The following is a 27,413-nucleotide window of genomic DNA, read 5'->3' on the forward strand; positions in this document are numbered from 1 at the left end:
AACAGCATACCTCCAAAGTGACCCAAAGCAGCTTTATTTTGGCTTGTCTGTATGGGGCCAATGTAACAGAAAGAGATCTCGGTGTATAGCAATTCTGACTTTTTTTAAAAGAATTTTTTTTCACACTGATATTGAAATTAATACAAACATTAGCGATGTCCAAAAGAGCAACCTTGCCCCTCTTGCTAAAGGCTCACTGAAAAGCTTCTTCCCTTTACAAGGTTTGGAAGATCCTGCTTAATGGGGTGGGGCTGTGGTATGGGGAGTTTAGGGAGGGGGGAGACTGCCAAAAAATAAGTCTGTGTGGAAGTTGTCCAGCTTCCAGTGCTCATACTACTGTTTCAAAGCCCACCCTCTTCAGAGGCTTCTTTGTGGGTAACCAGGAGGGAGGGAACGGTCAGTTCTATCCACACCTGCAAAAGATTCTCTGGGTCCAACCTGCCAGAGTGAAAATGTGCAACAGATCCAACGGTCACCCTCAATTTTCACTGGGAGAACTCTACCTCAATTGCCTAGAAAGCACATTTCCCACACTTCTGCACTGAGCCAAATTCTAGAAACACCTACGTTTCCTCTAAAGCAACGGTATAATATGCTATTATATAGCGGGGAAAACATTTGGGGATATCACTGAAACTCATGGAAGGTTTAACTTTTTTAAGGGTAATTCAGATCATGCTTCCGGTTTCTAAACCACAAAAATCACTCGAGAAAAACAACAGCACATCTCTATATTATAGGGGGACAACTGTCAAAGACAACTGTTGAACATGTAGGAAACATTTCTGTGTCCTAGTCAAAAAAGTTTATGGAGTATAAGACATGTCAGTCATCTCTTTAAAACTAAATTGACTTGATTTTATAAAATTACCTGAATACTACACAGTAGATGTGAACTACAGACTGCCAAAATAAAGCTGCTTCGGGTCTCTTTGGAGGTATGCTATTTAAATGACGCATGGGTCCTAAGAGTCCGGAGGTCGTGCCAAAACCACACTCCATTCCTAAGCACTGGAGGGCAGCTTTGGTGCAGCTTCCGGACTCTTAGGACCCATGCATCATTTAAACAGCATACCTCTAAAGAGACCCGAAGCAGCTTTATTTTGGCAGTCTGTAACAGGCCTAAATTTCTTATCAATGGTAAGAACTGCCATGATTTCTTTTTCAAGAAATAATCAGGTGCTAATTCTTTAAGGAGCTCACATTACTGGGGGGGAAAATACAAAGCATAATCCATCTCTGTCAACTGTTTTCTCATTGACATAATCCATCTCTGTCAACTGTTTTCTCATCTCCAAAGCAAAATAAGCAGCTGACAGAAAACAAAAAGTTTGGTCACTTGCTTTTGTATCTATTGTGTTAGGAGGCCATGGTTAGCTGATGGCTGCACATAAATGCCTCCTGCAGCAACAATTAGGGTGCCCTTTCAAAATAATTACTCTGTACTTTTGAACAGAGTAAACATGAAATCAATTTCTCTGCTACAACTTTTATATCATATACCATGTCAGAGAAATCAGAGTGTTATTTGTAACACATGCTCTTGCAAAGAAACTCAAAAGGGGTCCAGGCTGAACAGCCCTGAATGACCACAACACATCCCCCTATGCTAAGAACAAACCCTGATCAAGATTGGGCTCAGCAGTTCTAACTGGAGTCTGGACACCCAGTGATGACTTATCTCCACACACTGATTCCATGAAGAATACATGCCAAAGGACTGCCAACACACTGAGTTTTGAAGTAGTTCTGGGCACTTGCACTGTAGGACAAAAAGAAGGAATGCGTTTGACAGATCAGTTTTGAAATGCTTCAGGCATTTAGCTTGCAGGGTCACAGAAACTGTTCTGTTACCATACATGCCACAACAAATATTGGAAAGTTAACTTACAAACAATTTGAGGCACACAGCTCTTAGAAAGCTGAGTTGATGGCTATTCCTAATCCTGGCTAGGCTAACCACTTCAGACTTCTTCTTTAAAATCCAGTTCTTATTAAAAAGTAAGTTCTACAACTTGTGTGCTTACCATGTGTGATGCTGTCAAAGAGCTTATCAATGAACCACTGTTCCAAGGCAGATTCATGCTGAAATATCATACATTTAGTAAGCACTAGCGATACAATATACCCGTTCAAGTTTCTCTGTCTGTATTCTACCTCACAGTGAAGAAAATTACATCTACAAGACACTAAGACTGTCTGATCACAGGTAAAAGTCCTGACTATCCACTGGAGAAACTAAAGTAAAAGAAGCTTTCTATCAACCAAGGAAACTGCTCAGACCAAGGCCTGCCACCATCATATTCAAGCTACAGAGATGGAAATGGAAGTAGACAATATTGCTGTTTGATTTAAACAAGGTCTGCATGACAATGTTTATACTAACCATAAGAGAAATACTCACATATTACTTGTATATTAAGTAATCAATTAGTGTTTAGTTTGTTTTTTTAACCAATCAGTTTCTAAGTGACATTTTTAATCTTCCCTCACAACTCATCCAACCAAGATAATTTCAGTTTGTCAAGTGCTTGAACCATCATGGATGCCATCCTCTCTCACCATAAAGAGTCTCTGAGTTACTAAGAAGGTGCTATCTAAGTGCAAAGTAATCAATTTAAATTAGTATTTAATATTCCTTTTATATTTGCTGACAGTACCACCCAACATTCCTAGCATACTATTTTTATATTAGTACTTCTTGTGTTACAACAGATAATCTGGGGGGGAAGTAAAGAAAGTCAATATTGTTTTTTAAAAAGGAAGATCCTCACACCCTGCTTAAGAAAGTGCTAAGCAAGAAACAAAAGTGGATACCTGAGAAAGATCACAGCTTATAAACCAGTGACAGCCATGCCTAAAGGAATGGAAAAACCACTAATGTGTACTCTATTTAAAAACTTTGTTTCAGAAGAAAAGCAGCCTTCTCCATTTCATGCTTTTCACTCGGCTCCTCCAACATTAAGCATGGCATTAAACTTTACACATGTACACCAAGATAGGCAACAAACTTTAATCACAAGAAGCCATCAAATGATCTCAAAAGTTTTGTTCCCAAGAGGTATGGTTGTGGTCCTTAATGATACACATTGTAAGCAAATGGTATATCCTAAAGATTAAAAAAAAATGCCACTTCTCAAAGACATTGCTTCCCAGGTCCTATTTTGCACAGACCTGATCTTGGCACGGGGGCGATAGTCTAAAACTATCTGATGTGTATGCTGTTATGAGAGATCAGAGTGTTATTCTTACTAGTGAATGCTGAGATAGGCACTCATAGGTAACAACAGGGAGATGTATGAACTGAGAAGCACCTGCCCAGGAATAAGTATTTCTCACCAACAGTAATGCTTCTGGGATAACAACGCCAAATATATACACAAAATGCATTATGTACAGACACACTGTCATTTGAACTCTGCATTTCATACAGCTGAACTGCAATCATGACCAAGAATATGGCTTATGTTATGAGCAGGCCGGTTCGACGATTGCTTGGAAGTGTCAGAAGCAGAAGTATTTGTTATTGACAGCAAAGGTGAGATTGCTGAACCGTCTGAAGGAAGAGCTGTAGCTATTTCCGGAAATAAAGACGTCAAATTAAAATTGGATAAATGTGAGGAATTAGCCATGTGCATTGGAGGCATGTCTGCCAAAAGGGGAAAACTTGGTTGGGCAAAACCAACTGGTCTGGGAGGAGACAAGATAGACCCAAACCGATTATTTAAGGCCCCACTATTAGGCTTCTCTGTGCTTGGATTAGGAAACATTTGATTAGAAAAGTAAGGTAGTGAAATGTCATTGGACAGGGTGGGGTGGGCAGGAGAATATGGGGGATAAAAGGATGGCAATGTATTCTGAGGATCTACTGGAATCAGGGCTGGAGTTCGAGTAGCGCTGGATTGAGTTACAGGTGGAATGAATGATGTATTGGCATTTATTGGGGGATTCATTCCACTCTCAGGAATAAAAGAGAACCCAAAGTTTTGAGAGAGAGCCTGCTGATCAGGAGCTGCACTTTCATTAGACACTTGTGCTCCCTCAGACATGAATCGCATAATGCTGCTTCTCTTTTCTAGGGCAGGTTGTTGCCGTCCAAGGATCATACTGCCACTGGCAGCCAAAGGAAGGTGAGGAAGACTAGGATCAAACACACTGCCATGCCTTTGATTGCCAGAACGATTCCTTTCGGGCTGGCGTATTTTAGAACTCACATTGTCCTGCAGAGGATGCCTTGACCGCTGAGTAGCTGAAGAACCTGGTTGACGAATGGATGGCGGGACTTGGTCAGCATTCCCACGAGAGACAGGTGGATGGTGGAGAGGAGGCCGGACAACCCCATGAACATTGCCAGAAACTGGAGTGTTCATGTGACCCTTTGTCCCATGACTCTCTGTCATTCGCATGGAATTGGATTTCTGAACAGAAATATTGGGGCTTGAGTTGCGACCCTGAATATCTCCAGAACTTGAAAAAGGAATATTTAATGAATTGTTCCGACTATTAATAGTAACAAGAGACATGTCATAGCTTTCCCTATTCTGGCCATCACCTTCTCTCCGAATGGGAATACCATCTCTTGCAGGGGGACAATTATATTCAACATTCGAAGAAGTAGTACACTGTGAATTTCTCTGATGCTCTGAAATGGGTCTTTGGTTCCCATTGGCTTGATCTCCAAGATGAGAGACAAGTAAACTCTGCATGAAGCCTTGGTGGCATGTGTTTTCATTATCCCTGACAGGAGGAAGAGCATTTCCTGATGAAATGCTCTGAACTGGCTGGTAGGGCAACCTCTTCTGTCTGTCAATAGGTAGACCAGCATTGTGGGCAATTCGAAAAGCCTGTGTCTGCATACCTCTGAGAGAAGGCATGGAATTACCTGTTTCACTGTTTCTTGATGACTGCACATCAAAACTGCTTGTGGGCTGTTGGTTTGTGCCATTTGCCTTGAATGTTTGGCACTCAGAAAGCCTTTGAACATCTGACCCAACTGTATGGTCTACAGACATGCGGCCCTGCATATTCTGCATTACCAATCCTTTATTCCTAGACACATCAATGAAATTTCTCATCTCAAGATGCTCCGAAGGCCTTGAACTTTGAATGGCTATCCCTAGCCTATGCTCTGAATTAGAAGAGGACTTCCCAATAAGCGCCTCTGCTGAGTAGCTACTAACTCTATTCCTTTCTTGCCTGTGGGGAATACAAGTCATATCTGATGGTCTGGTGACAATACTGGGTTGGGACACCATCTGCTGCTCCAAAGCCCTGGAAGTCATAAGTCTCTGCATTTGACTGTGTCCTGACACATGTTCTGAAGAAACTCCAGAGCTTGACTGCCTGTTGCCCACATCTGGTGGCTGCTGATGAAGAATGTCTTGATTCAGATGGCTCTGAGGATGACTATGGTGAGTTCTGCTTGTGGTAGGGTTCTCACAGCTCTTTTCAGGCTGGGAAGATGCATAGTGCTGCTGCATCTGCTGAATTTGTGGGTGATGGGAGTGAGGTTGGCTACTCTTTGACCGTGGTTGGTCATTTCCATGATGCTTTTGTTGTAAAGTAAGTGTGGTGGGCTGGGCTGCTTGGATAAGATTTCTTTTCTTTTGCATTTGCACTTCTTGATGCATTACTCTTTGCTGGTGGACAATGTGGGCTTGAGTGTGGATAGAGGTTTCTGCATGAGAAATGTGATGCTGGAGTTGATACAACTGATGCCTCTCTCTTAACTGTCCAGTCTGTTGTTGTTGCTGCTGCTGCTGTTGTTGGTGCTTTATGTAGGGGTGGTTACTATGAAGATGAGTCATGCCTTGAGTGGGAACATGCTGAATAGGCTGCAGGTGCTGCCCTGCCTGATCTGAGACAGAAGGTTGAGAATTACACTGAACCTCTGGTTGCCTCAGAGCAGGTGACACAAAATTACTGCTTGGAAATAACCTATGGCCATCACTATGCCCTTGACTACTTACTGACACTGCAAGATTGGAAGAGTTGGGGGGAATCTGATTGACAAGGATTTGATTTTGATCTGCAATATCATCAGATGTTTGGTTGAGCAAACCTTCTAGTTGCAGAGGTGCTGTCTGGCACTGTTTCTGTCTCTTTGATGTGGAAAGCAGGTGATCATCTTGAACTGCACGCTTTGCTGAGTCTTTGCGGTTTCCCTGGCCCTGCTGTTTCAAGTGTAGCTCACGCATCAGAGGTACCTGCATGGTGTTGGTTCGTAGAGCAGTCAGCTGTTCCGAAGCATAGTCTGTCATCAGCACTGGAGAATGGCCTGGAGATTGACTCATATATGAATTAGTAGGTATGGACTGAGTCAGAGGAACAGTGGCTTGGCTTGAAGGTGAGGGTAAACCTGAGCAGCTCACAGCAGGATGAATGATGCAGCTTTGGTGTATGAGATTGTTGACACTCAAAGTGGATGTGCTTGAAGACTGGGGGGTCGAGATTTGCAAATCTGTGCTGGACATTTCTACACCCACAGAACAGCTTTGTTTTTCTGCTGATCTATCAATGTTTATGTGCACCGAATTCTGAGTACTAAAATTGCTTGGTGGTGTTTCTATTTGGTCTGTGTTTTTAGTTGTGTGAGATTTCAACGACTGCTCTCTTCCCACAACATCAGCTTTGGGAGCAGGAGTTCCTGTTTCTTTTACAAGTGTCTCTTGGTCAAAAATTGCTCTTGCTGCCATTGCAACAATATCTGTTTGCTCTGAAAATGTGCAGCTGTTACATGTATTCACCAAAGTGCTGTTGGACACACTCTCCCTACAGGTTTCTGGCAACATGGATGCAACTGAGAAGCCACAACTGCTGCCTGAGCTAGTTGACATGGGAGAGTCCGCTTGCCCATTACCCGTGACAGCCTCCTGTTCAGAGGTGCAAGAATGAGACTGTGCAAGATTCTCTTCCTCAGTATTCATCAGCAAGAGGCCCTCCTCCTTCCCTGTCAACTCATCACTTGAGTCTATAATTGATTTAGTCCCTTGGGTGCAAAAACCAGGATGCTCCACTTCAACTGAAAAGTTTTTTTGTACAACTTCTCCCACTTTACTAAAATCAGATAACATTTTGGTTAGGCCTTGTTCTTCTAACAAGTCTGTGGCCTGCATTACAGCAGAACAACTTTGCTCTACTCTGCAGATGTCTGAGACCTCTGTTGTGGGAACATTCTCCACACTTGTCCCTGCATTTGTCACAGATGTCCCTGAAGCTTGAGAAATTGTCAAATGTGACCCAGAAGAAGAGGGTGTTAAAGGGCTGACAGGAATACATTTTGACGATTTTGATAATTCTGAATTTGTTGTAGAATGGGTTTGAACTTTGCACATTTGAAGTGGTGGAGAACCACACTCTGTGGAAACTGGAGCAACTATTTCAAACTGTCCTGATGAGGATGATACAGGGGGCAACGACTGAGGCACTACAGTTGTATTCCGCTCAGATGACAGAGTAGATTCTAAATCTTGTTCAGCTCTCAGTCTCTCTTTGGATTGAGAATCAGAAACTTTTATATCATCAGGTGAGGCCCTGCTATCTGTTTGTTGCATGGCAAAGCTATGTAACACATTAGCAGGCATGTTTTTAAGCAAACTGTCACTTCCTGAATTTTGACATGAAGCTTCCACATTCCCATTATCAAATGTATTAGAATCTTTGCAAGACTTCATTTGACATGAAGACATTAAGCATTTTTTAGTACCTGGGTTTTTCCTAGACCATTTTGCACTTAAACCAAGAGATGACTTTGTGGGGGAAGTATTTTCTGAATGTGAAACAGTGGTTAATATAGAGCTCTCAGTAGTTGAGGGTGATGCAGTTGTAGCTGCCAGCAGAACACATTTATTTGGTGAGGTCTGGCTGCTAACAGCATGTGGATTGACAGGCTGACAGACTGACATTTGCAGGCAGCTTTGTCCAGCCATTTGTGATATGCTTTGATTGAGGTTAGCTAAAGCACCAAATGTATTGAGGGCAACGTTGGTATTTGGATCTTCACTGGTGGTAGGCTGAATAATTTGCATAGGGATTTGATCTGAACCTCCACAGCAGGACTTCACAGGCTTCAATGCAAAGAGTTGCCCATTTAAAGAAACAGTCTGCGGAACCTGTTGGTTAGACATTGCAACTGAAACTGTTTGTGTTAAGCCAGAAGATGGAGAAGAAGAAGAAGGCGGCCTTGGTAAAATATGAACAAGATGTTTCCCACCAAACATTTGAGGGCCAGAGGCATTTTGCATAGAATTGCTAGCATTTGTTAAGGGAGAGGCTCCATTCACAGGCAATCTGACAGGAGGTGGGGCAGAAAAAAGTGAGAGAGCATTTGGGTTAGCAGTCTGTATAATTACAATTTGTTGGCTAACACTCTGGTTAGGGAGGTCAGCTCTCAACACTGGAGGACAGGGACTGGCATTAGGTGGCTGGAGAATAACAACATTTTGATTAGCAGGTGATGCAGCAACAGGTTGGCCTACTGGCTGGGTCATCTGAATCACCTGCATAGCTGAATTCAGGGAAAGAAGACTACCTGCAGATGGTGCTATAACCTGTGCCTTAGTGACTAATGGCTGCACAGGTAAAGATGGGTAGGAAAGTGAAGGAACCATAATTTGCTCAGCTGTCTGTTCTTCTGCAGGCTGAAGATTATTAAACCCAGTAGTAGATGTCAAAACCCTGCTAGGATTTGAAGCTGTAGTACTAGCCCCATTAACTGGCTCATTTAAGAGGGTTGTCATGATGTTAGATGGAGTATGGTTTACAGGCTGAACAGTATTCCCTGTTAGCTGCAAAGTAGTCCAGGTAGTCTGGGTGTTTCCAGCTGAGGTTATTCGTGTCAGGTTACCTATGCTTTTTGAGCCTGGAGAGCCAATGCTGGAGGAATTGGGGAAAGGCCACTTATCTAAGGTAGTAGCAGGTAATGCATTAATTTCTGTTACAGGCTTCAGATTTTCTGCTGCAGATGCTGTTGGTGCACCACTGCCACTGATCTCCCTTTCTGTGGAAGGATTTCCATGAATGGAGAGTTTTGCAAATGGGTTACAAGTGGTACCAGTTGCTGAAGTTACGCAGCTTTCTAGGGACCCACTTCTTGCATCTTCTTTAGAAGCTGTATCAGCCAGATGAGAGTGAGATATGTTCACATTAACATTAGAATGAAGGCTTATGCTGGGCACACCTGCATCTTTAATTGCCCTAAAACTCTCTTGTCTATTGTTAGATTTGGAGATATCTTCTTCTTGTGTTGAACACTGCATTTCAGGCTGTATCCTCATAAGGGGCAAGGCATTCATCGGGCTGGCAACAGTAGTACAAACAGGTACACTCTGTTTATTCTCAGAGGTAGCGTGCTCTATAATTTTCTTGGCTGGATTTGGTGGGACTGAAGCCAACGGAGAAACTGATGTTTGACTCCCTGACTTGATTTCTGTGGAGTAAATACTAGAAATGGTCACAGGAGTAACTAGGTTACAAGTTCTCTGGACAGGAACAACATTTGCTGTCTGCTTCTGCAAATTAGGACTGATATTAAAAGTTATTCCTTGGACAGAAGCCCCTTGGTTACTTCCACCGAGCTGACTGCGATTGGAATATACAATGATATTCTTCTGCAATTGATCGCTGGGAATGACAACAGAAACATTTGCACTTTTCAAGTTTCCTTTCTTCTTTTGCCCCTGATCATTCGGGATAACAACAGAAACTTTTGCATTTTTCAGATTCCCTTTCCAGTGGATGGTAGGATCATCATACAGGCAAATGTCATTGGCTTTCAATAATGCTATGTAGCGCCCATTTTCTTTCTGAAGTTCATCCAACTGTTTTCTCAGCTTTTTAATTTCTTCAGCTGCAGATCAAGTTAAAAAAAAATCCAGTGACCAACAACTCTTAGAAAGATAACTACAACTGAATTGTTTTAGTAACAAACAGTAAGAACTGCACAAAATTACTAACAACATCTATTCCTTAATATATAAACAGAGATGCTGGTTTCATTAGAAGGTAAGTAGTACACACTAAGCAATTATTCTGAACTGTTTTCAGATAAATTTTTAATTCATTCTGAACTTGACTTCACTACATTCATATAGAGACTCCTTTTCCTTGTTCAGGTCTGTTTCATCTCCCCAACTTTTCTGTTTACTGACCTTCTCTGTCTTTGCACATAGAATGGGGAAGGCTGAGACAGAGAGTAAGTGAGAGTGCACACTTCAAGCACACCATTTGCTGCAGAGAATTGATAAGGCGATCTACATTAACAGCTGTTACCATATTAAGAGAACATAAACAGAAGTTCTATCATTAATATTCGTAACCATTTCCTTGAGCTACGCTTTTTAGAAGAAAATTTTGAAATCTGATTTTAATTTTTTAAAGAAACTCAATTTAATTTAATATTTAATTTTGAAATCAAAATTTCTTTTAAAAAATTGCTGCCCGCTTGAGACATAATCTGGATGCAACAACACAGAATCCTTCTCATATTAATGCTTCACTCCTTGCTCAATTTAGCACTATCATTTCAAAGAATGTGTCTGCTGCAATATGTAACCAAACAAGTAAAAACTAATTAAGAGGGGAAAGCACACTCTTTGCATACAGGGGAAAGCACACACCAAGAATCTCCAGTTCATAGAATTACAGGTAACAGTAGGAAAAGACCTTTGTCTATGGACAATACTGCACTGCACTGTTATAGTGCCATTAATCAACTTTTACCGTTATGGTTGCCTCCTGTGGACTCCTGGGATTTGCAGTTTAGGGAGAAGCATTTAGAATTCTCCGCCAAAAAGCTCTTAAGTCTTGCTAAACTACAAACTCCAGAATGCCGCAGGAGGCAGCCGCAGCAGTAAAAGTAGAGTAACAGTGTTATAAAAATGTTGTGTGATATTCTCCTATGACAGTGATGGTGAACCTTTCACAGACCGAGTGCCCAAACTGCAACCCAGACCACACTTATTTATTGCAAAGTGCCACATCCCTCTGGCTTTCCAGTCAGAAACTCTGGCACACTCTGTGCTAGGGTGACAGCACGTGTGCCCACAGAGAGGGCTCTGAGTGCCACGTCTGGCATGCGTGTCATAGGTTTGCCATCACTGTCCTATGACTCGAGATTTGCTACAAATTAAGCGTCAAAGGTAATGCAATATCCTTACTCAATATAACATTGTTTCACATGCTACATGAGCTTCAGACATACACTCATCTGTGTTCTAATATCTAAAAACAACTGCAGATTTGTGGTTTCTACCAGCAAGGAAATATCTCTGCTACCATAGGTAGGCAAGTATGGCACAGATATTGCCAGAATGTAATGCCAATCAATTGTCCCCACTGGTTACACTGGCTAAGGACAACTGGGAGTTACAGCCAAGAACACCTAGGGGCAGGATTACTGATCTCCAATATTCCTTTCATTGTATTATTGTTTAGATCCACATTGTATTATCATCATTCATAATTAGCCACTTGAAAACGAGAGGAACCTCTAACGTACAAGCAAGAGGATGAGAGCTCGGTTTTATTCATCTAAAGGAATAGTTAGAAAAGTCCTGTTCTCTGTAATCAATTTGGATGATGAAAGCAATTCTTAATATAACTGGAAGGCTATTTAATTTAAAAATAGCAATCTAATTGCCATTATTATAAGATTTAATTTGCCAGTTTGACAATAGGTTTGTAGATTAATTGTGCTGGCTCTTAATTATGTCTCATTTATTCAACTAAGAAGTGTTTTGGAAAGAAGTGGTCAAAATGTTTTAGTAAAACATGCTATCCATGTCTTACACTTGCAAATCCTACAACTCCTTACTTGCGGTCTTCAAAAACAAAACAAAAATAACCTGGATACAAATTTTATTTAGCAGCCTCAACCTAAAAGGAAGATTACTATTAAGATACAGATTGATAGCTATTCATCAGTGCTGTGGGCTGGAAGTGCCACCTAGACAAGAATGTAAATTTCAAGCCATTCAACCACAGAACATAATTATGTCTGTTCTTGATTCACAGTGTCCCCTACAGCAGTATTGAACTGAATAAGAGAGAGAGCACAATATGAAATAATGGACACCAGTTCTCCCTTGAATAAAGTGAACTATTCACCTTGCTCATTATTTCCTCCATTCAACAGAAGTTCATCATTTTGCCTCTTCATTTCTGTTATATATTTGTACGCTTGATCGAGAATCATGTTTTTACTCTGTAAGAGAAAATGGAGATAAGGAAAAACAAAACGAAACACTTTGAATCACAGACAGGCAGCTATCCACAAGCCTGCAAAATTTGTTTTATCTGAGATATTTAAAGAATAAGATGCATTAACATGTAAAGAGTCATTACTAGTGTTTTCAATCGGAATAAGAGTGTCTATTGCCTCTTGAGAATAAAGAAACACAATTTTTCAGGCTACTGCAATTACTAGCCTAACATGAACCAAAACTGGTATAAAACACTGAAATGGGGTGGAAGAGTTTAAAAAGAGTAGCCTAGGGAAAAAATATACTGCTATATTATATCACCCACCATGGTATTACCTTTTCATGGTGGTGATATTTCATGCTCCTGTGAGGTAAGAGGCTATGCTGACAGTAGAACCACTGCTGGTAGGGGCTCCCGTGCCAAAGAGTCTTTTGTTAAAGAACCAGACTAAATAGGAATTATCACACAGGAGGCTTACCATGGTTAAAACACAGGTAAAATGCTCCAGAAGCGTGAAGGTGTGATAGCCTGTCGCGCTTCTGAAGCATCCTTCTTTGCCTCAGTGTTCTCAGAAAAGGCAAGGGGTGCTCAACCTGAGGAAAATGGAACAGAGGACAGAATAGGGGAAATTCAGCAGAGAATAAGTAAAGAGAAAGTACAGGAGTATGATAGTACTTGGGGTGTGCAAGCTAAAGTGCATAAGAATGGGATACTTTCAGTCAGTGTTTTACTCAGGAAAAAACAACTAAGAGGAAATTGGGTTGCATTAATATTGAAGAAAAATGCAACAAAAGCAGTCATGGGATATAATACAAAGTTTAACTGAATATTAATAATACATAAGGGGAAATCCATCAATATAACTATATTTAAGTTTATGATCCAACTTCAGTGGCAGAAGAGGAAGAAACGGAAAAATTTTATGCTGGAGTAAAGAAGGAAATTGATCACACACCAGTATGCAGAAGGATCTTGTAGCACCCTTGAGACTGAATGAAAGAAAGCCAGGGGGGCTCAGCAAGAGTCCTCCAGCACCACTTTCTGGGTTCGCCCCTCCAGAAAGGTGTGAAGCAACTGTAAAATTGTGCCCCAAGTCCCTTCCCAGCAAGACTACCCAGAAGGATGCCAATAATCAATGGTATTGAAGGTGCTGAGAAGTCCAGCAGAATAACAGGGCCACATTCCCTTTGTCTGGCATAGATCATCCACTAAGGCAACCAAAGCTGTCTCTGTCCCATAATCAGGCCTGAAACCAGACTGAAATGAATCAAGATACTCCATCTCAGCCAGAAACCTCTGGAACTGAGAAGCCATCACACACTCCAACACCTTACAGAAAAATGGAATGCTAGAGACTGGCCAATAAGTATCCAAAATGGGGGAATTCAGACAGGGCTTTTTTAGTAATGGTTTTATAATGGTTTCCTTCAGGCAGGCTGGAACTCTGCCTTTTTCTATCAAGCCATTTACTATTCCGTCTATCCACTCAACTAGTGCTCCAATAAGCTTTTTTTAATAAGCCAGGAAAGACAAGGATCTAACAAAAAAAGAAAAGCCTCACTGGATGACAGATGAAACTCTTTAAGCAGTTAAGGACAAAACAGAAGCAAAAATAAAAGGAAACAGAAACAGGTTGAGAACCCTGAACGCAATTGTTCAATGACAAAGAGAACTACAGTGCGTCTGCGCCATATGCAGGCACACTATACGCGGCTTCTAGCATAAGCAGAAGTCATGCAGGGAGAAAAACAATGGCATGCGCACCTGTGCTGCCACACCACACTATGCACACACCCCACTGTTTCCAATGGGATGCAAGCATATGTGGATTTCCTCTTACGCGAGGGATCCGCAACTGAGAGGGCCCACTGTATTATAATAATCAATGCAGAGAAACAGAAGATGGCAACAAAAAAGGTTGTCAAAGGGAAAGTTAAACTAAAAGTGGGGATGCTATATGGCCAGCAAGGAAACACATTACATAACCAAGTAGAAATAAAAAAGGCAATGGCAGCAATACACTGAAGAACAACCTAAAATATATGAAAGAAACACAGATACATTCAAGGAAAAAACATTTGAAAAGGAGCCCACAGTTTTAGAAAATGAAGTGGAAGCTGCATTCAGAGTGATTGGAAGACTTTCTCAAGCTACAACAGAGAAAAAATACACTAAAATCTATCAACAAATATGGAAAACAAAACAATGGCCTACAGGTTGGAAACACTCAATACATATTCTAATCCACAAGGAAGGGGACATTAGGGGTTGCAGCTAACACAGATCACTGTTTTACTCTCTCATGCAAGCAAAGTGGTGCTCAAAATTCTACAAGGACGTCTGCCATATATGGAGCAAGAAAGGTCAGGTGTCCAAGGTGGGTTCAGAAAAGAAGAGGCACTAGGGATCATTTTGCAAACATAAAACGAAGCACACCAAAGAATTTCAGAAGAAATTAGCCTGTGCTTTATGTACTGCCTTTGATTGTGTAGATCATGAAAAAGAAACATTGGCTTACCTTGTGAGATGTTTGTTTTCAGCGATGGGGGCGAAGGTATCCTGAAGAAGCGGGCTGGCATTCTATGACTCGCTCTGATGCAGGCAGGACTTTAGATTTTAATTTGAAGAAGCCACCACTACATGGAGCCAACACCCCTTGGTAGCTTCAGTTGCTAATATAGCCGAAAAAATGATCAGTAGAAGAATAACAAGTACAGTGGTGCCTCGGGATACGAAATGATCGGGTTACAAAATTTCCGGGATACGAAAAAGTTGGATTGGCAAAAACTGTTTCGGGTTACGAAATATTTTTCGGGTTACGAAATTCATTTCGGCGCGAAATTCAAATGCTGCAAAGTGCAGCTATAGGCTTTCCAGTGCTAACGGAAAAGTGTTTCGGGTTACGAAATTTTCGGGTTACGAAAGGAATGGCGGAACGAATTAATTTCGTAACCCGAGGCACCACTGTATAGAAAAACAACACGATATATCTATAACATCGAACCCTTTGAACAAGAAAGGCAGGTGCCTTGAGTATAACTGAATAACCTCTTGGGATAATCATCCCCTCAAACTGGTTACCAGGAGACCAACACCATATAGAGGGAGGGAAGGATACCTTCGCCGCCATCCCTGACAACAAACATCTCACAAGGTAAGCCATTGTTTCTTTTTCCAGCAACGGGGTGAAGGTATCCTGAAGAAGCGGGATATTACATAGCTCATTCCTCTAGGGTGGGATCTCAAACAGAAAGGCTATTTAGGTACTATGGCCTGTAGTAGCCTCCTTCCAAATGCAGCTTCGGAAGACTGAAAGGAGTCGAGACGATAATGTCTAACAAATGTGGAGGAGGAGGACCAGGTAGCTGCTCTGCAAATTTCTGCCAGCGAAGTGTTGGTGGAAAGGGCAGCTGAGGTAGATGCACTGTGTGTGGAGGGTACATAAATGGGACCTGAGTTGGGAGAACCTGAAAGGGAATAGCAGGTCGAAATACAATCTCTGATCCAGCCGCCCCAATTGTTCTCAGAGGGGTGGGATACTAATAATAATAATAATAATAATAGAGAGCATCGTTGATGACACCTTTTTCCCTATGGAATTCTTGTGAAAGGAGACGAATAGACTGTCGGTGGTACGGAAGTGACGAGTTCGTTTAATACAGTATATGTTTGTATGGCCCTCCGGACATCCAAGGTGTGCCACTGTTTTTCTAAGTCCTTCTTAAGATGAGGGCAGAATGACGGTAGTATAATACCTTGTGTTCTGTGGAAAATGGAGTTTATCCTAGGTATGAAGGTAGAATCTAACCTTAGTAACACTGAAGCTTGTCTGAATACACATAGCTCTTCACGAATGGACAACTCACCAAGTTCTGAGACTCTTTTAGCCGAAGTAATAGCTATTAAGAACAGAACCTTCCATGTGAGGTGTTTAATGTCTATGGTCTTGAGAGGTTCGAAGGGTTCCTTAGTGAGTCAGTACCATGTGTAGGTCCCAATTGGGGTATTGATGGACAGTAGGAGGCTTAATGAGCGTTGTGGCCCTTAAGAATCTCTTGACATAATAATTGTTAGATAGCCTGTTGGCTAACTTTTGAGGCAGCGCCAAAGTGATCACAGAGAACTGTCTTTCGAGCGTATTAGGTTTGAGACCTTTGTCTAATCCTTCTTGGAGGTATGAAAGGAAGGAGCTCACTGTAATCTTGGGTGGCAGGAGTTTGTTGATTTTGCACCAGTTTGTGAATGACCTGTAGGAGTATTCATAAATTCTTCTGGCAGATGGCCGTCTTGAATTTATGATTGTTTGTGCAATCTTATGAGAGAGACCGTCATTTAACAGGTTTTGGCGTTCAACATCCACGCGTGAAGTTTCAGCCATTGTGGGTCTGGATGACAGACTTGGTCTTGAGTTAGGAGGTCTGGATGTATTGGTAGTTTGAGTGAGCCCTGAGACATGGACAGGATCTCGGAAAACCATGGCCTTCTTGGCCAATGAGGGGCAATCAGGATGAGGAGTGCTGTCTTTTATTGCTTTTTTTAATTTTAAAACATTATTAAAAATACACACTAACTGATATACAAATCACAAACAACATATTCAACATAATACATAGAATATTCAAACATTACATCAGACATACATTTCCAATATCTTCCCAACTTCTCTTCTTTCTTTGTCATTTCAATTTCTTATCCTGTTCTTCCACCTGTTCTATTATTCTCATTCCTTACTCCTTCCTTTATCATCACCTTCCACCTCCATTTGTGATGATATCACCAACTACCTTTCATCCCTCAACCTTCCGTCACTTACTCTAACCTTCAACAACCTTCTAAAACTTTCTTACTTCAAGCAGCTTCCTTCTCCTTTAAATGCTGATCGTTTTATTTCTTCTTAGTTCTGACTTTCTTCTACTAGCTCCTTGTACCTTCACTTACATTTTTGCATTCATAAACTATGTATGATTATCACATAAAGATTGTCTAATCCCAGCCCTACATTTTGAAACTTAATTAAATCCACTTTTCCTCTCACGATTCTGGGTATGTGTTCAAATTATAATCAAGTTACAAACATTTGCCTTAGTGGCATATTATGTATTCCAGATCTTTCCTAAATATTCTGTCACCTTTTACCATGTTTGATCAACCTCATTTGTTGTTTCTCCTCTTAATATTAAAGTTAATTTATCCATCTAGTTTCATTAGCCAGTCTTTTCTATCAGTGATGTCTCCTGTTTTCCATTTTTGCGCTAAGGTTATTCTTGCTAAAGTGATCGCATAACAGAGAATTTTGCCACACTCTTTCTCCAAAACATCATTAACCATATTCAATAAATACATCTCAGGCAGTTTCTGTAAGGTAATACCTAGCATTTCTGATAATGAAGTCTTTATCATATCCCAATATTTCCCTATCTCTTTACAAGACCACCAGCAGTGAAAGAAGGTACCTTGTTCCTTTTTGCGTTTCCAACAAAGAGGGGATTTGTTTTTGTATATTTTAGAGATTTTTTCAGGTGTTAAATACCACCGGAGGTATATTTTATAATAATTTTCTCTCGTTCTTTGTGAGGCCGAATATTTGAAGATGTTACGCCATGATTTTTCCCATTTTGCCAATTCGAGGTTATGACCAATGTTTTTCTCCCATTTTATCATCACATCTTTAACCACCTTTGTCTCCAATTTTTCATGCAGCAAAAACTTATAAAGTTTCCCAATCGTACCTTTTGTGTTTGAATTGATAATCTTAAAAATTTCAAGTTCCTTATCTTTTCCCATAAACCCTATATTTCTCTTATCCATTTGATATCTTTCCGCAATTTGTCTGTAAGGGAACCAATTAATTACATGACCTTCTCTTGCTAACTCTTCTTGAGATTTTAATTTTGTCTCTTCTCCATATCTTTTCAATAAAATCTTATATGTAAGCCAATTTTCATCCTGTATCATTTCCCTCCTTTGAAAAGCCTCTTGTGGTGAGACCCAATCTGGTAATTTCCTCATTACTCTTTTTTTATTCTTTTTCCATACATCTAATAAAGATCTTCTAATACAGTGATTATTAAAGATTTTGTTCAATTTCTCTTTTCCATAAGCAAGGTAAAGCATACCCATAACGCAAGCCTTCAACTTCCAAAGCTAATAAACTATTGTCTTTAAGGGTAATCCATTCCCTCAACCAAGTTAAGCAACATGCACTGTAATATAACTCTAAGTTTGGAAGCCACCCCTCTGTTCTGAGTATTGGAGAATTTTTAGCCAAACACGGGGGTGTTTCCCTTCCCATAAAAAAGACGTTATTTCTTTGTTCCAATTTTTAAATGCTTTTCTTGAACTTGGGATTGGAATAATTTGGAACTGGAAAATTAATTTTGGAAGTAATAGCATTTTAACTGCTGAAATTCTACCTAGAAGTGAGAACTTTGCTCTGCTCCATCTCCCCAAATCTTTCTCAATTTCATTCCACAAAATCTTGTAATTTTTTTCAAAAAGCTTTATATTTCTGTTAGTCATATTTATTCCTAGATATTTCACTGATTTCTGTATATTTATTCCCGTTAAAGTATTTAGTTCTGTCTCCTCTGTTTTTGATAAGTTTTTAGTTAAAAAAGATGATTTGTCTTTATTTAATTTACAACCTGTTATACAGCCGAATTCATCAATCTTTTTTACCAGGAGTTCTGCACTTAAATTTGGTTCATCCAGTATTATTGCTAGATCATCTGCATAAGCCCTGATCTTAAAATTGTGTTTTTTTCATTTTTAGTCCTCTAATTTCATTCTCTTCTTTGATATTTTTGATTAACATTTCAATCATCAGAATAAATAATAACAGGGACAGGGGACAACCTTGCCGTGTTCCTCTTTCAATTTTAAAGCTTTGAGTTCTTTGACCATTTACGCAGACCCACACTGTTTGATTTTTGTAAATTTCCTTTATCCATGTTCCACATTGGTTTCCTAATTTCATTCTAACTATGATTTCATATATAATTTCCCAGCTCACCGTATCAGATGACTGGTATTCTTGACTTTGTTGGGCGGTATTGTTGTTCTTTCTGAATCCTCGAGACTGGTATTGTTGGCGGCCATAGGGCTTGCGGTCGGATCCCTGTGATCTATTGGATCTGTTGTTTCTAGAATGAAAGGAATTGGACTTATATGGGCGAAAGGAGCCTTGTCCCTGATGAGAAGACCATTTGTTGTCTCTTTTGGGCAAAGATGGCAAGGCCTTCTTTTTATCCTTGGTTTCGATGAGTACTGGTTCAAGAGACTCGCCAAAGAGCTTTTGGCCGCCGAATGGGGACATGGTTAGATTTTGTTTGGACCTGGCATTAATGATCCAGTTTTTTAATCAGATCTGTCTCCTGGCTGGGATGGAGGCAGCTTGAGCTTGGGCGCTCAGCTGAATGACATCCAGGGAAGCGTCGGCAGAAAAGGCCAGGATTTTAAGAAGTTTGTTGACCCCCTGGCGGACCTTGGTATTGTCTCTAGGGATCTCTTGTAAGATATCCTTGGCCCATGAGAAGGCAGCCCTTGACAAAATTGATATGGCTGAGGAGGCCCTGATAGCTGTAGACGAGGCTTCGAAGGAACTTTTTAGAGCTGTATCTGCCCTTTTGTCTTCTGGGTTTTTAAGGGCATTGTTTCCATCCTTGACAGACGTGACCAAGGCTGAGACAGGAGCATCCACAACCGGGACCTGTAGTTTAGACATGGTTGGTTGAGGGAGATTGTAAAATCTTTTGAAGGCCTGAGGACTGGGGCATGTGGTTGCTGGCTTTGCCCATTCCTCTCTGATGACCTTCATGAAATCAGAGGTGAATGGAACCTCTAAGGGAGATTGAGCTGGCTTGGGAAAGGAGTCACCTTTTCCTTGAGGGAGGTCAGTGTCTATCTGCTGAGGGGTAGTGGTGTTTGGTGTTAATTCAGGGGTTTTGATTGCCTTTTTAAACAAAATCTGAAAATCATCAGGTGGAAATAATCTGTTGGATGAGGGGGTAGATTCCTCATTGCTCCCATCCTGAGATAAATCATCCCCAGAGAACTCTACATGCTCTCTATCATGGGGTTTATAGAGGAGGATCTCTGCATCATCTTCTTCATTGGAAGAATGAGATGACAAAATAGGCTTTGCCTTTTTAGGCTTTGAGGGCCGGCTAGCAGAGGGAGTTGGTCTCTTTAATTTTGTCTGGCCCTGGCTGGATGAGGATTCCAGAGGAGTTTTGGCACCTTTTTTGGAGAGGGGCCTAATGGCGGGCTTTTTGGGAATGAACTTGCCCCTTTTGGAGGGGGGAATGGACTCCAAGGAGGAGTGGGGGGATAAGGCCTTTGGTCTGGATTGGGCATCCTGGCCATTGGAGTGGGGGGAGGCTATGGTCTGGTCTGAATTAGGGAGGCCTGAAGAGTTTCTTGCCCTCCCCGCGAGTAGGGAAATGGCGGTGGAATTGGGCTGTTGTCCCACTAATGCCGCGGCTTGTAGGGAGATTAAGGAGGCTATCAGGGTAGATAGCTTCGGAGGCAGCGGCTGCAGGTCTGGGACTTGGGCAGCGGGGGGCTTACCCACTCCTGGGTCGATGAGGGTGTCTGTCGCGGTCAGGACCCGATCCTGGGAACTGGATCTGCGATGGGGCTGGGAGAGGTGCGGAGACAAGGGTTCTCCCTCCTCCGACCTGGCCCCTGAAGCCCTGGAGCCAAGAAGCTCTCCTCCGACTTTGGAGGGCATGGGGCGTCTAGGTTGGTCCCGCAAAGAGACCGCCGAATCCCCAGACATACTGCGGCTGTCCTCGAGGTCCCCCGCCTCTGACATGGTCCTGGTCTCCTGGCAGCACTGGACTGGGGTAGCAAGGAGAGAGAGAAAGGGCAGTGCAGGAAAGGAGGACAGAGGATGAAGGAAAAGGAGGTTTTTTAAAAAAGGTAGAGAAGGCAGATAGAAAGGCAGAACCGAGAGGTGTGCGACTGCTCAGAACTGAGGCGCAAAATAAACTGAAGCTACCAAGGGAGGTTGGTTCCATCTAGTGGTGGCTTCTTCAAATTAAAATATAATGTCCTGTTTGCATCAGAGCGAGTCATAGAATGCCAACCCGCTTCTTCAGGATACCTTCACCCCATTGCTGGAAAAACTAGGGATTGCTCTTAAATAAATGGTCATGCCACAACTTTTGATAGTTTCTCTTGATGTGTAACCTGTACTTAGAACAAGAGGACAGACTCTGAAGACACAGAATGTTTTCCAACTGGCAAGGAGTCAGGCAAGGCTGCATTTTATTACCCTATCTGTTTAGCTTGTACCCTAAACATATCATAAGTAAAACTGGGTTAGATTCTGAGGAAAGAGGCATGAAAATTGGAGGGAAGAATGTCGACAACTTAACGTATATAGATGTCACCATACTACTTCCAGAAAATAGCAAAGACTTGGAACTATTACTGAAGAAAGTCAAGGAATTGCAAAGGCAAATTTACAATTGAACATTAAGAAAATAAAAATTACTGTAAGACTACAAATGACTGACATAACTTAACGCAGACAATGAAGATACTGAAATAGTCAAAGATTCCCTACACCTTGGCTGTGTCAGCAATCATAATAGAGTCTTCAATCAAGAAATCAGAAAACTAGGATTCAGAAAGGTAGCAATGAAGGAAATAGACAAGATCCTTAAGTGTAAAGATACAGCACTGCATACTAATGCCATGGTATTACTGAATTTTATGTAAGGATGTGAAAGCTGTTAAGAAGAGAATCAACTAATTTGAAATGTGGTTCTGGGAAGTTCTATGGATACCATGAACTGCTAAAAAGACAAATAATAAGTCCTAGAGCCTAAACTCTCCCTAGAAGCCAAGATGACTAAACTGGGACTACTGTAATTTGGACATACCATGAGAAGACAGGATTCACTAGAAAGGATAATAATGCTTGGTAAGTTAGAAGGTAGTAGGAAGAAGACTGCATTCCAGATGGATAGATTCAATCAAGGAAGCCAGAGTCCTGATAATTTTTCACATTAAATATCCAGGGAAACCAAAAGGCAATAGGGATATTGATCAGATTTGGATGACCATAATTTTGGTTTAATGAAGACCAACAGGCACTCACAGAGACACTTAGCTTCTCTCCTTGCATGAACAATTAAACAAACCAGGAACTACAGCTAAACAAAGACCCCCAATATGCCCAAGCCAAGAAAGAGTTATTAGTTCCAAGCAAGCCAGAACAAGCTGGCTATATCCTGGCTTGTCTGCAGGCCACTATCTACAATACCAGAGTTGACATGGGAAGCAAAGCGGCTGTGTAGTGCCTGAATCTCATGTATAACTTGTATTAAACTGAGATTTTGATCACCCAAACTATACTATTGTACTGTATGAACTAACTCCAAAGAGAATTTCCATGCACATTCAGATAGCTGTTGCCAAGGGGCACTTGCCTGTTTCAGTGCTGGGGAACATGGAATTAGCTCACCAATTCGATTTATTCCAGCGTTGATCTTTTTCTTTCTATGCCTTTCCACTAGAAAAAAACAAAAACAAAACACAGAACATTGGCAACACACTCAGCTACAATGAGACATTTCTCTTCTGGCTGCAAAACAAGGCATTTGTTTCTGCATGCTTTATAAAAACCAAACAAACCAACATTGAGACTCAACCTCTTACCTGCATTGTGAGTTTCACGGTTTTTCTTTCTGTATTAAAAAAACAAAACAAGAAACGATAACATGAAGAAGAATTGTGTATTGTTTTCTAAGATGTTTTCTTTAATCTATGAAAATATAGATTACTGCCACATGTGCTTGCAGAACCATTGGCATACTAATGGTCATCATGATATTCAGTGCTGAAGATATACGGGCCCCATACAGACAGGTCAAAATAAAGCTGCTTCGGGTCACTTTGGAGGTATGGGGTTTCAATGATGCACGTGTCCCAAGAGTCCAGAAGCTGCACCAAAGCTGCGCTCCAGTCCTTAGGACTGGATTGTGACTTTGGTGTGGCTTCCGGACTCTTAGGACGTATGCATCATTTAAACAGCATACCTCCAAAGTGACTTGAAGCAGCTTTATTTTGGCCTGTCTGTATGGGGCCAAGATGTCTTCCTCTGCAGCATTGTTCATAGAGGGACAGGACTGACTGACCACTTTAGCTGCAATTTTGGTATTAAACTCTCATAAAATGCAGAAATCTTCTATTCTACCACATTCAACTGTAAGCTGTAAAAAAATAAAACTATATAATAGGATAGGGCAAATGCTATGCATAAAAAGTTACCAAGGTAGTAAGGGATATAACAGGTTTCATTTTCAAGAAATAATAAAATAAATGCTAGCAGACACCAAATGGGATTCTTTTTAATCATTCTTATCTAATACCAAAGTACAGGTATAGCTCAGTTAACAAAGCATCTGACAAAGAATTTCCTTTTCACATAAGTCTTTTGATGCCGTCTCCACTCTCCTATTTCTTCCTTTTCTCCTAGCTAGCTGGAATGGTTTGGGTTTTCTTTTTCCTTTAAGGAAAGATGGGGATAGAGGGTAGGAGAAATGGACTGTCAATATTGGGTTGCTTGAGCATGCCTGCAGTAAACAATGCAATAAAAGTTTGTTGTGGGAAATAATGGGATTCTGCTACAGCAGATCTCACTACAGTTTATATGTGCCTGCCTACAACAGGCAAGCTAAACAGCAACTGCCTCCAGGATCCCTTACTGACCATGAACCAATACCAAAAAAGACAGAGAGGGAGAGAAAAGATACATCAGCCTCACCAGCTATCCCCAGCTAGTTTTAAACAAGTGCAGGTCTGTAAGTCTGGTCACCAATATGGAATCGTAAAAAAGATGGAGGCTGATAAAAGAAAATGTCATTCCAGGATGCATTTTGGAAGAAACCACGATGCGGTCTATTTTAGCTTCAATAAGTTTTTGCTTACTTATTGTAGGCTTCCCTCACCGAGTTGTTTCATTTCACATGTGCATATAGTTAGCTTTGAAGAAAAAGTTTGCTGAGACATGTCGAAGTGCTCTTTTTTTCCTTTCTTTTTGTGGTGTAGGAACCCATCTCTATTCTTTCCATGTTATTTCTTTTTCTTTCTTTTTGTGGTGTAGGAACCCATCTCTATTCTTTCCATATTATTTCTATCTCTGGTACCAAATTTTCTGTTAAAGAAGCAATGCTCAGGAACACATCTACTTTGTTACTAAACTAATAATAAAAAGCAAAAGGCAATATCAGCACAGTTATAGTTCCTTCTTCAGTGAAAACTTCTTTAGTGAACAGCTGAAGTCTCTCTCAAAACCTACCAGTTAATTCAGAAGCCATGGATATCAGCATTTCAGCAGTCTGAAAACTCTTAAGGAAAGACATTTGATTCTCTTTATATCCTGGGTATGCCAAACATTGCTAAGATAGTTGTTCATTAAAGAAGCTTCGCCATAAGAAGAATTGTTATTTAAATAGAAGGATATCTAGAAATCCTGTCTTGCCCACTGCCAATTTCTCCTTCAGGCTTTCTGATTCTTTTCTGTTTACTGCTCATTTTGAAATCAATCTCCACTTCTCATTCATGGTGTAAACGTCCTATATTTAATGTCTATTTTGCGATCACATTTGTACTGTTTTCACTATTGCTCTTTGTGTTACTGTCATAGAATCATACAGTTGGAAGAGACCCCAAGGGCTATCCAGTCCAATCCCATTTTGCCATGCAGGAATACACAGTCAAAGCACCCAAAGATGGCCATGCAGCCTCTGTTTAAAGACCTCCAAAGAAGGAAACTCCACCATTCTCCAAGGGAGTGTGTATCAGGAAGTTTTTCTGAAAGTTAAGATGGAATCTCCTTTCCTGTAGTTTGGACCCATTGCTCTGGGTCCTATTCTCTGGAGCAGCAGAAAACAAGCTTGCTCCCTCCTCAATATGACATCCCTTCGAATATTTAAACAGGGTTATCATATGTCCTCTTACCCTTCTCTTCTCCAGGCTAAATATACCCAGCTCCCTAAGTCTGTCCTCATAAGGCATGGTTTCCAGACATTTCACCACTTTGATCGCCTTCTTCTGGAAACGCTCTAGCTTGTCAACACCCTTTTTAAATTTATCCTTTTTGAATACTATCATCATTTTCATTCCAAGTTGTTCAGGATCTAGTTGCTTTTTTAAAATTATAAATGTGTGCAATTTTTTTGTACATGTTAGTTATTTTACTTGTTACACTCACCTACAATAGCATGAATATATTTATCACAAGGGTTTGTATCAGTGCTAGTTGGTGTTCTATTTTTAATTTGACACAGGTGAAATAGAGCTGCTTTGTAAAGCATACTAATATTAATACCTTAATAACACCACTGCTTATTAATCTCTGTTGCAGCTAAGTGTATTTATGTTTTTGTTTCTTGCTTGTGCCTTTGGTTTTGCAACTACTGCCTGCCTGTTCTACTTGAGAACTGCTTTCCAACAACTTCTGGAGGGTCTTGTGAGTCCCACCCCAGCCTACAGTGACCTTTTGTCTCCCCCCACACCAGCCCCAGTAGCCATTCCAATCGTGACACTTACCGGTGCTGCTTCTTAAGAGGAGCCTTCTCTGTCATCTCTGGCATAGCTTGAGACAGAAATATCTTAAAACAACAACAACAACAACAACAACAAAACAAACCCACAGAAAATTTGGTAACAATTCTAGAAGCACCAAACACTGTAGTGGACTTTGAAAACCTAGACTTCAAGCACTTTCCCTTCTTCAAAGCTAAACCCCTGGTGGCTTCTTATGTTTTTCTGCACCAGTCGAGCCAACCTAGTAAATACATTAACAAAAGTTACTTGATGCCTCCTTGCCAAAACACTATTTTTGCTCTGCTGAATGGCTGTCTACAAGCCTGCATTAGCATTCCAGATTCTTCTATGGCCTGTTACAGACTGCCAAAATAAAGCTGCTTCGGGTCTCTTTGGGGGTACGCTGTTTAAATGATGCATGCATCCTAAGAATCCGGAAGCTGCACCAAAGCTGCCCTCCAGTGCTTAGAAATGGAGTGTGGCTTTGGCAAGACCTCCGGACTCTTAGGACCCATGCATCATTTAAATAGCATACCTCCAAAGAGACCCGAAGCAGCTTTATTTTGGCAGTCTGTAACAGGCCTATGTGTTGTTTTTCAAACCACACTTCTAAATAAGATAGGTCAAATTTTTCCATTTCTTGGAACCTCAGTCAAGGAGTTAGTGTCATTTGAGCAATTAAACACAATATTTTTAATGAATTGGAAACTGGGGGAAGTGAAGTGTCCACTCTGGAGATTAGGGTTCAATTCCCTGCTTGGCCATGATACCCACTGGGTGACCTTGGGCGAATCACATGCTCTCAGCCTCACAGGAAGGCAAACGCAAGCCTCATCTGAATAAATCTTGCCCCAAAACCCCATGATAGGGTTGTCATAGGGTCGTTGTAAGTCAGAAATGACTTGAAGGCACACAAAAACAACAGCAGCAGCATCTATTCCCTTACATACCAATATTTCAGGTGTGCTGAAATATTTCTTTTATTTCACAACATTAAATTGTTATTAATGTTGGGTTTCATCTTGAGGGCCATCATTATTGTTTCATGACTGCAAATTATCTTGAGCTATCCAAGTTTTGTTGCATACGAAATGTGTATTCCACACTTGGGGTAATATTCCTGCCTCTTGCAGCAGATTCTACCTGTGGGAACAGGGGTCCCCTGATGTAACAGTCTGAGGACTAGGACTCTAGGAAACCAGGTTTGAAGCCCTGCTCAGCCATGGAAGCCCACAGGGTGACTTCAGGCAAGTCATACTATCAGCCTCAGAGGAAGCCTCTGGTCAAATCTTGGCAAGAAAGCTCTGCAACAAGTTTACATTACGGTGGCCAAAAGTAAGAAATAACTTTAAGGCAAACAACAAGGAGTCCCGTCCAATACTCTAATAAAAGCTAGGCCTCAGCTGTACCACTTCAGAATGCAGGCTAATACTCACATTACTGATTTCACCTTAGCCCTTCTCAACTACACTAGTTTTATATGTAGACCATAAAGCATTTCCCTCCCTGATCACCCACCTGCAGTCTAAAGTAGCACAGCTGAGGCACATGTTTACTACATCAATGGGAGCCAGTTTGTCAGAATTCATCTCAGTATCTGTCAATAGGTATTCTTTTTGTTTGACAGATATTCAGCAGAAACATCCAGAGTG

The 27,413-nt window shown here is 41.1% G+C and overlaps 2 protein-coding genes across 8 annotated transcripts in view; both read right to left on the bottom strand.

Moving 5' to 3' along the window:
- Nucleotides 1–27,413, bottom strand: part of NAA50 (N-alpha-acetyltransferase 50, NatE catalytic subunit) — a 293,674-nt gene that overhangs the window by 211,749 nt on the left and 54,512 nt on the right. The window lies entirely within an intron of this gene.
- Nucleotides 1–27,413, bottom strand: part of USF3 (upstream transcription factor family member 3) — a 34,212-nt gene that overhangs the window by 6,476 nt on the left and 323 nt on the right. For 2 of the 5 annotated variants that reach the window (XM_042448366.1, XM_042448365.1), the window contains exons 1-4: nt 25,765–26,146; nt 22,870–22,898; nt 22,641–22,723; nt 12,106–12,202 (exon numbers count right to left, since the gene is read on the bottom strand). In XM_042448366.1, the coding sequence (XP_042304300.1) occupies nt 12,106–12,202; nt 22,641–22,723; nt 22,870–22,898; nt 25,765–25,808 (253 nt within the window). In that variant the 5' untranslated portion in view covers nt 25,809–26,146. Of the gene's footprint in view, nt 1–1,079; nt 9,848–12,105; nt 12,203–14,719; nt 14,791–22,640; nt 22,724–22,869; nt 22,899–25,764; nt 26,147–27,413 lie in introns of those variants that run through there. The other 3 variants (XM_042448361.1, XM_042448363.1, XM_042448364.1) reach the window with 3 other exon arrangements.

The sequence above is a fragment of the Sceloporus undulatus genome, chromosome 2 (genome assembly GCF_019175285.1).
Source record: "Sceloporus undulatus isolate JIND9_A2432 ecotype Alabama chromosome 2, SceUnd_v1.1, whole genome shotgun sequence".
In the NCBI taxonomy this organism is placed as follows: Eukaryota; Metazoa; Chordata; class Lepidosauria; order Squamata; family Phrynosomatidae; genus Sceloporus; species Sceloporus undulatus.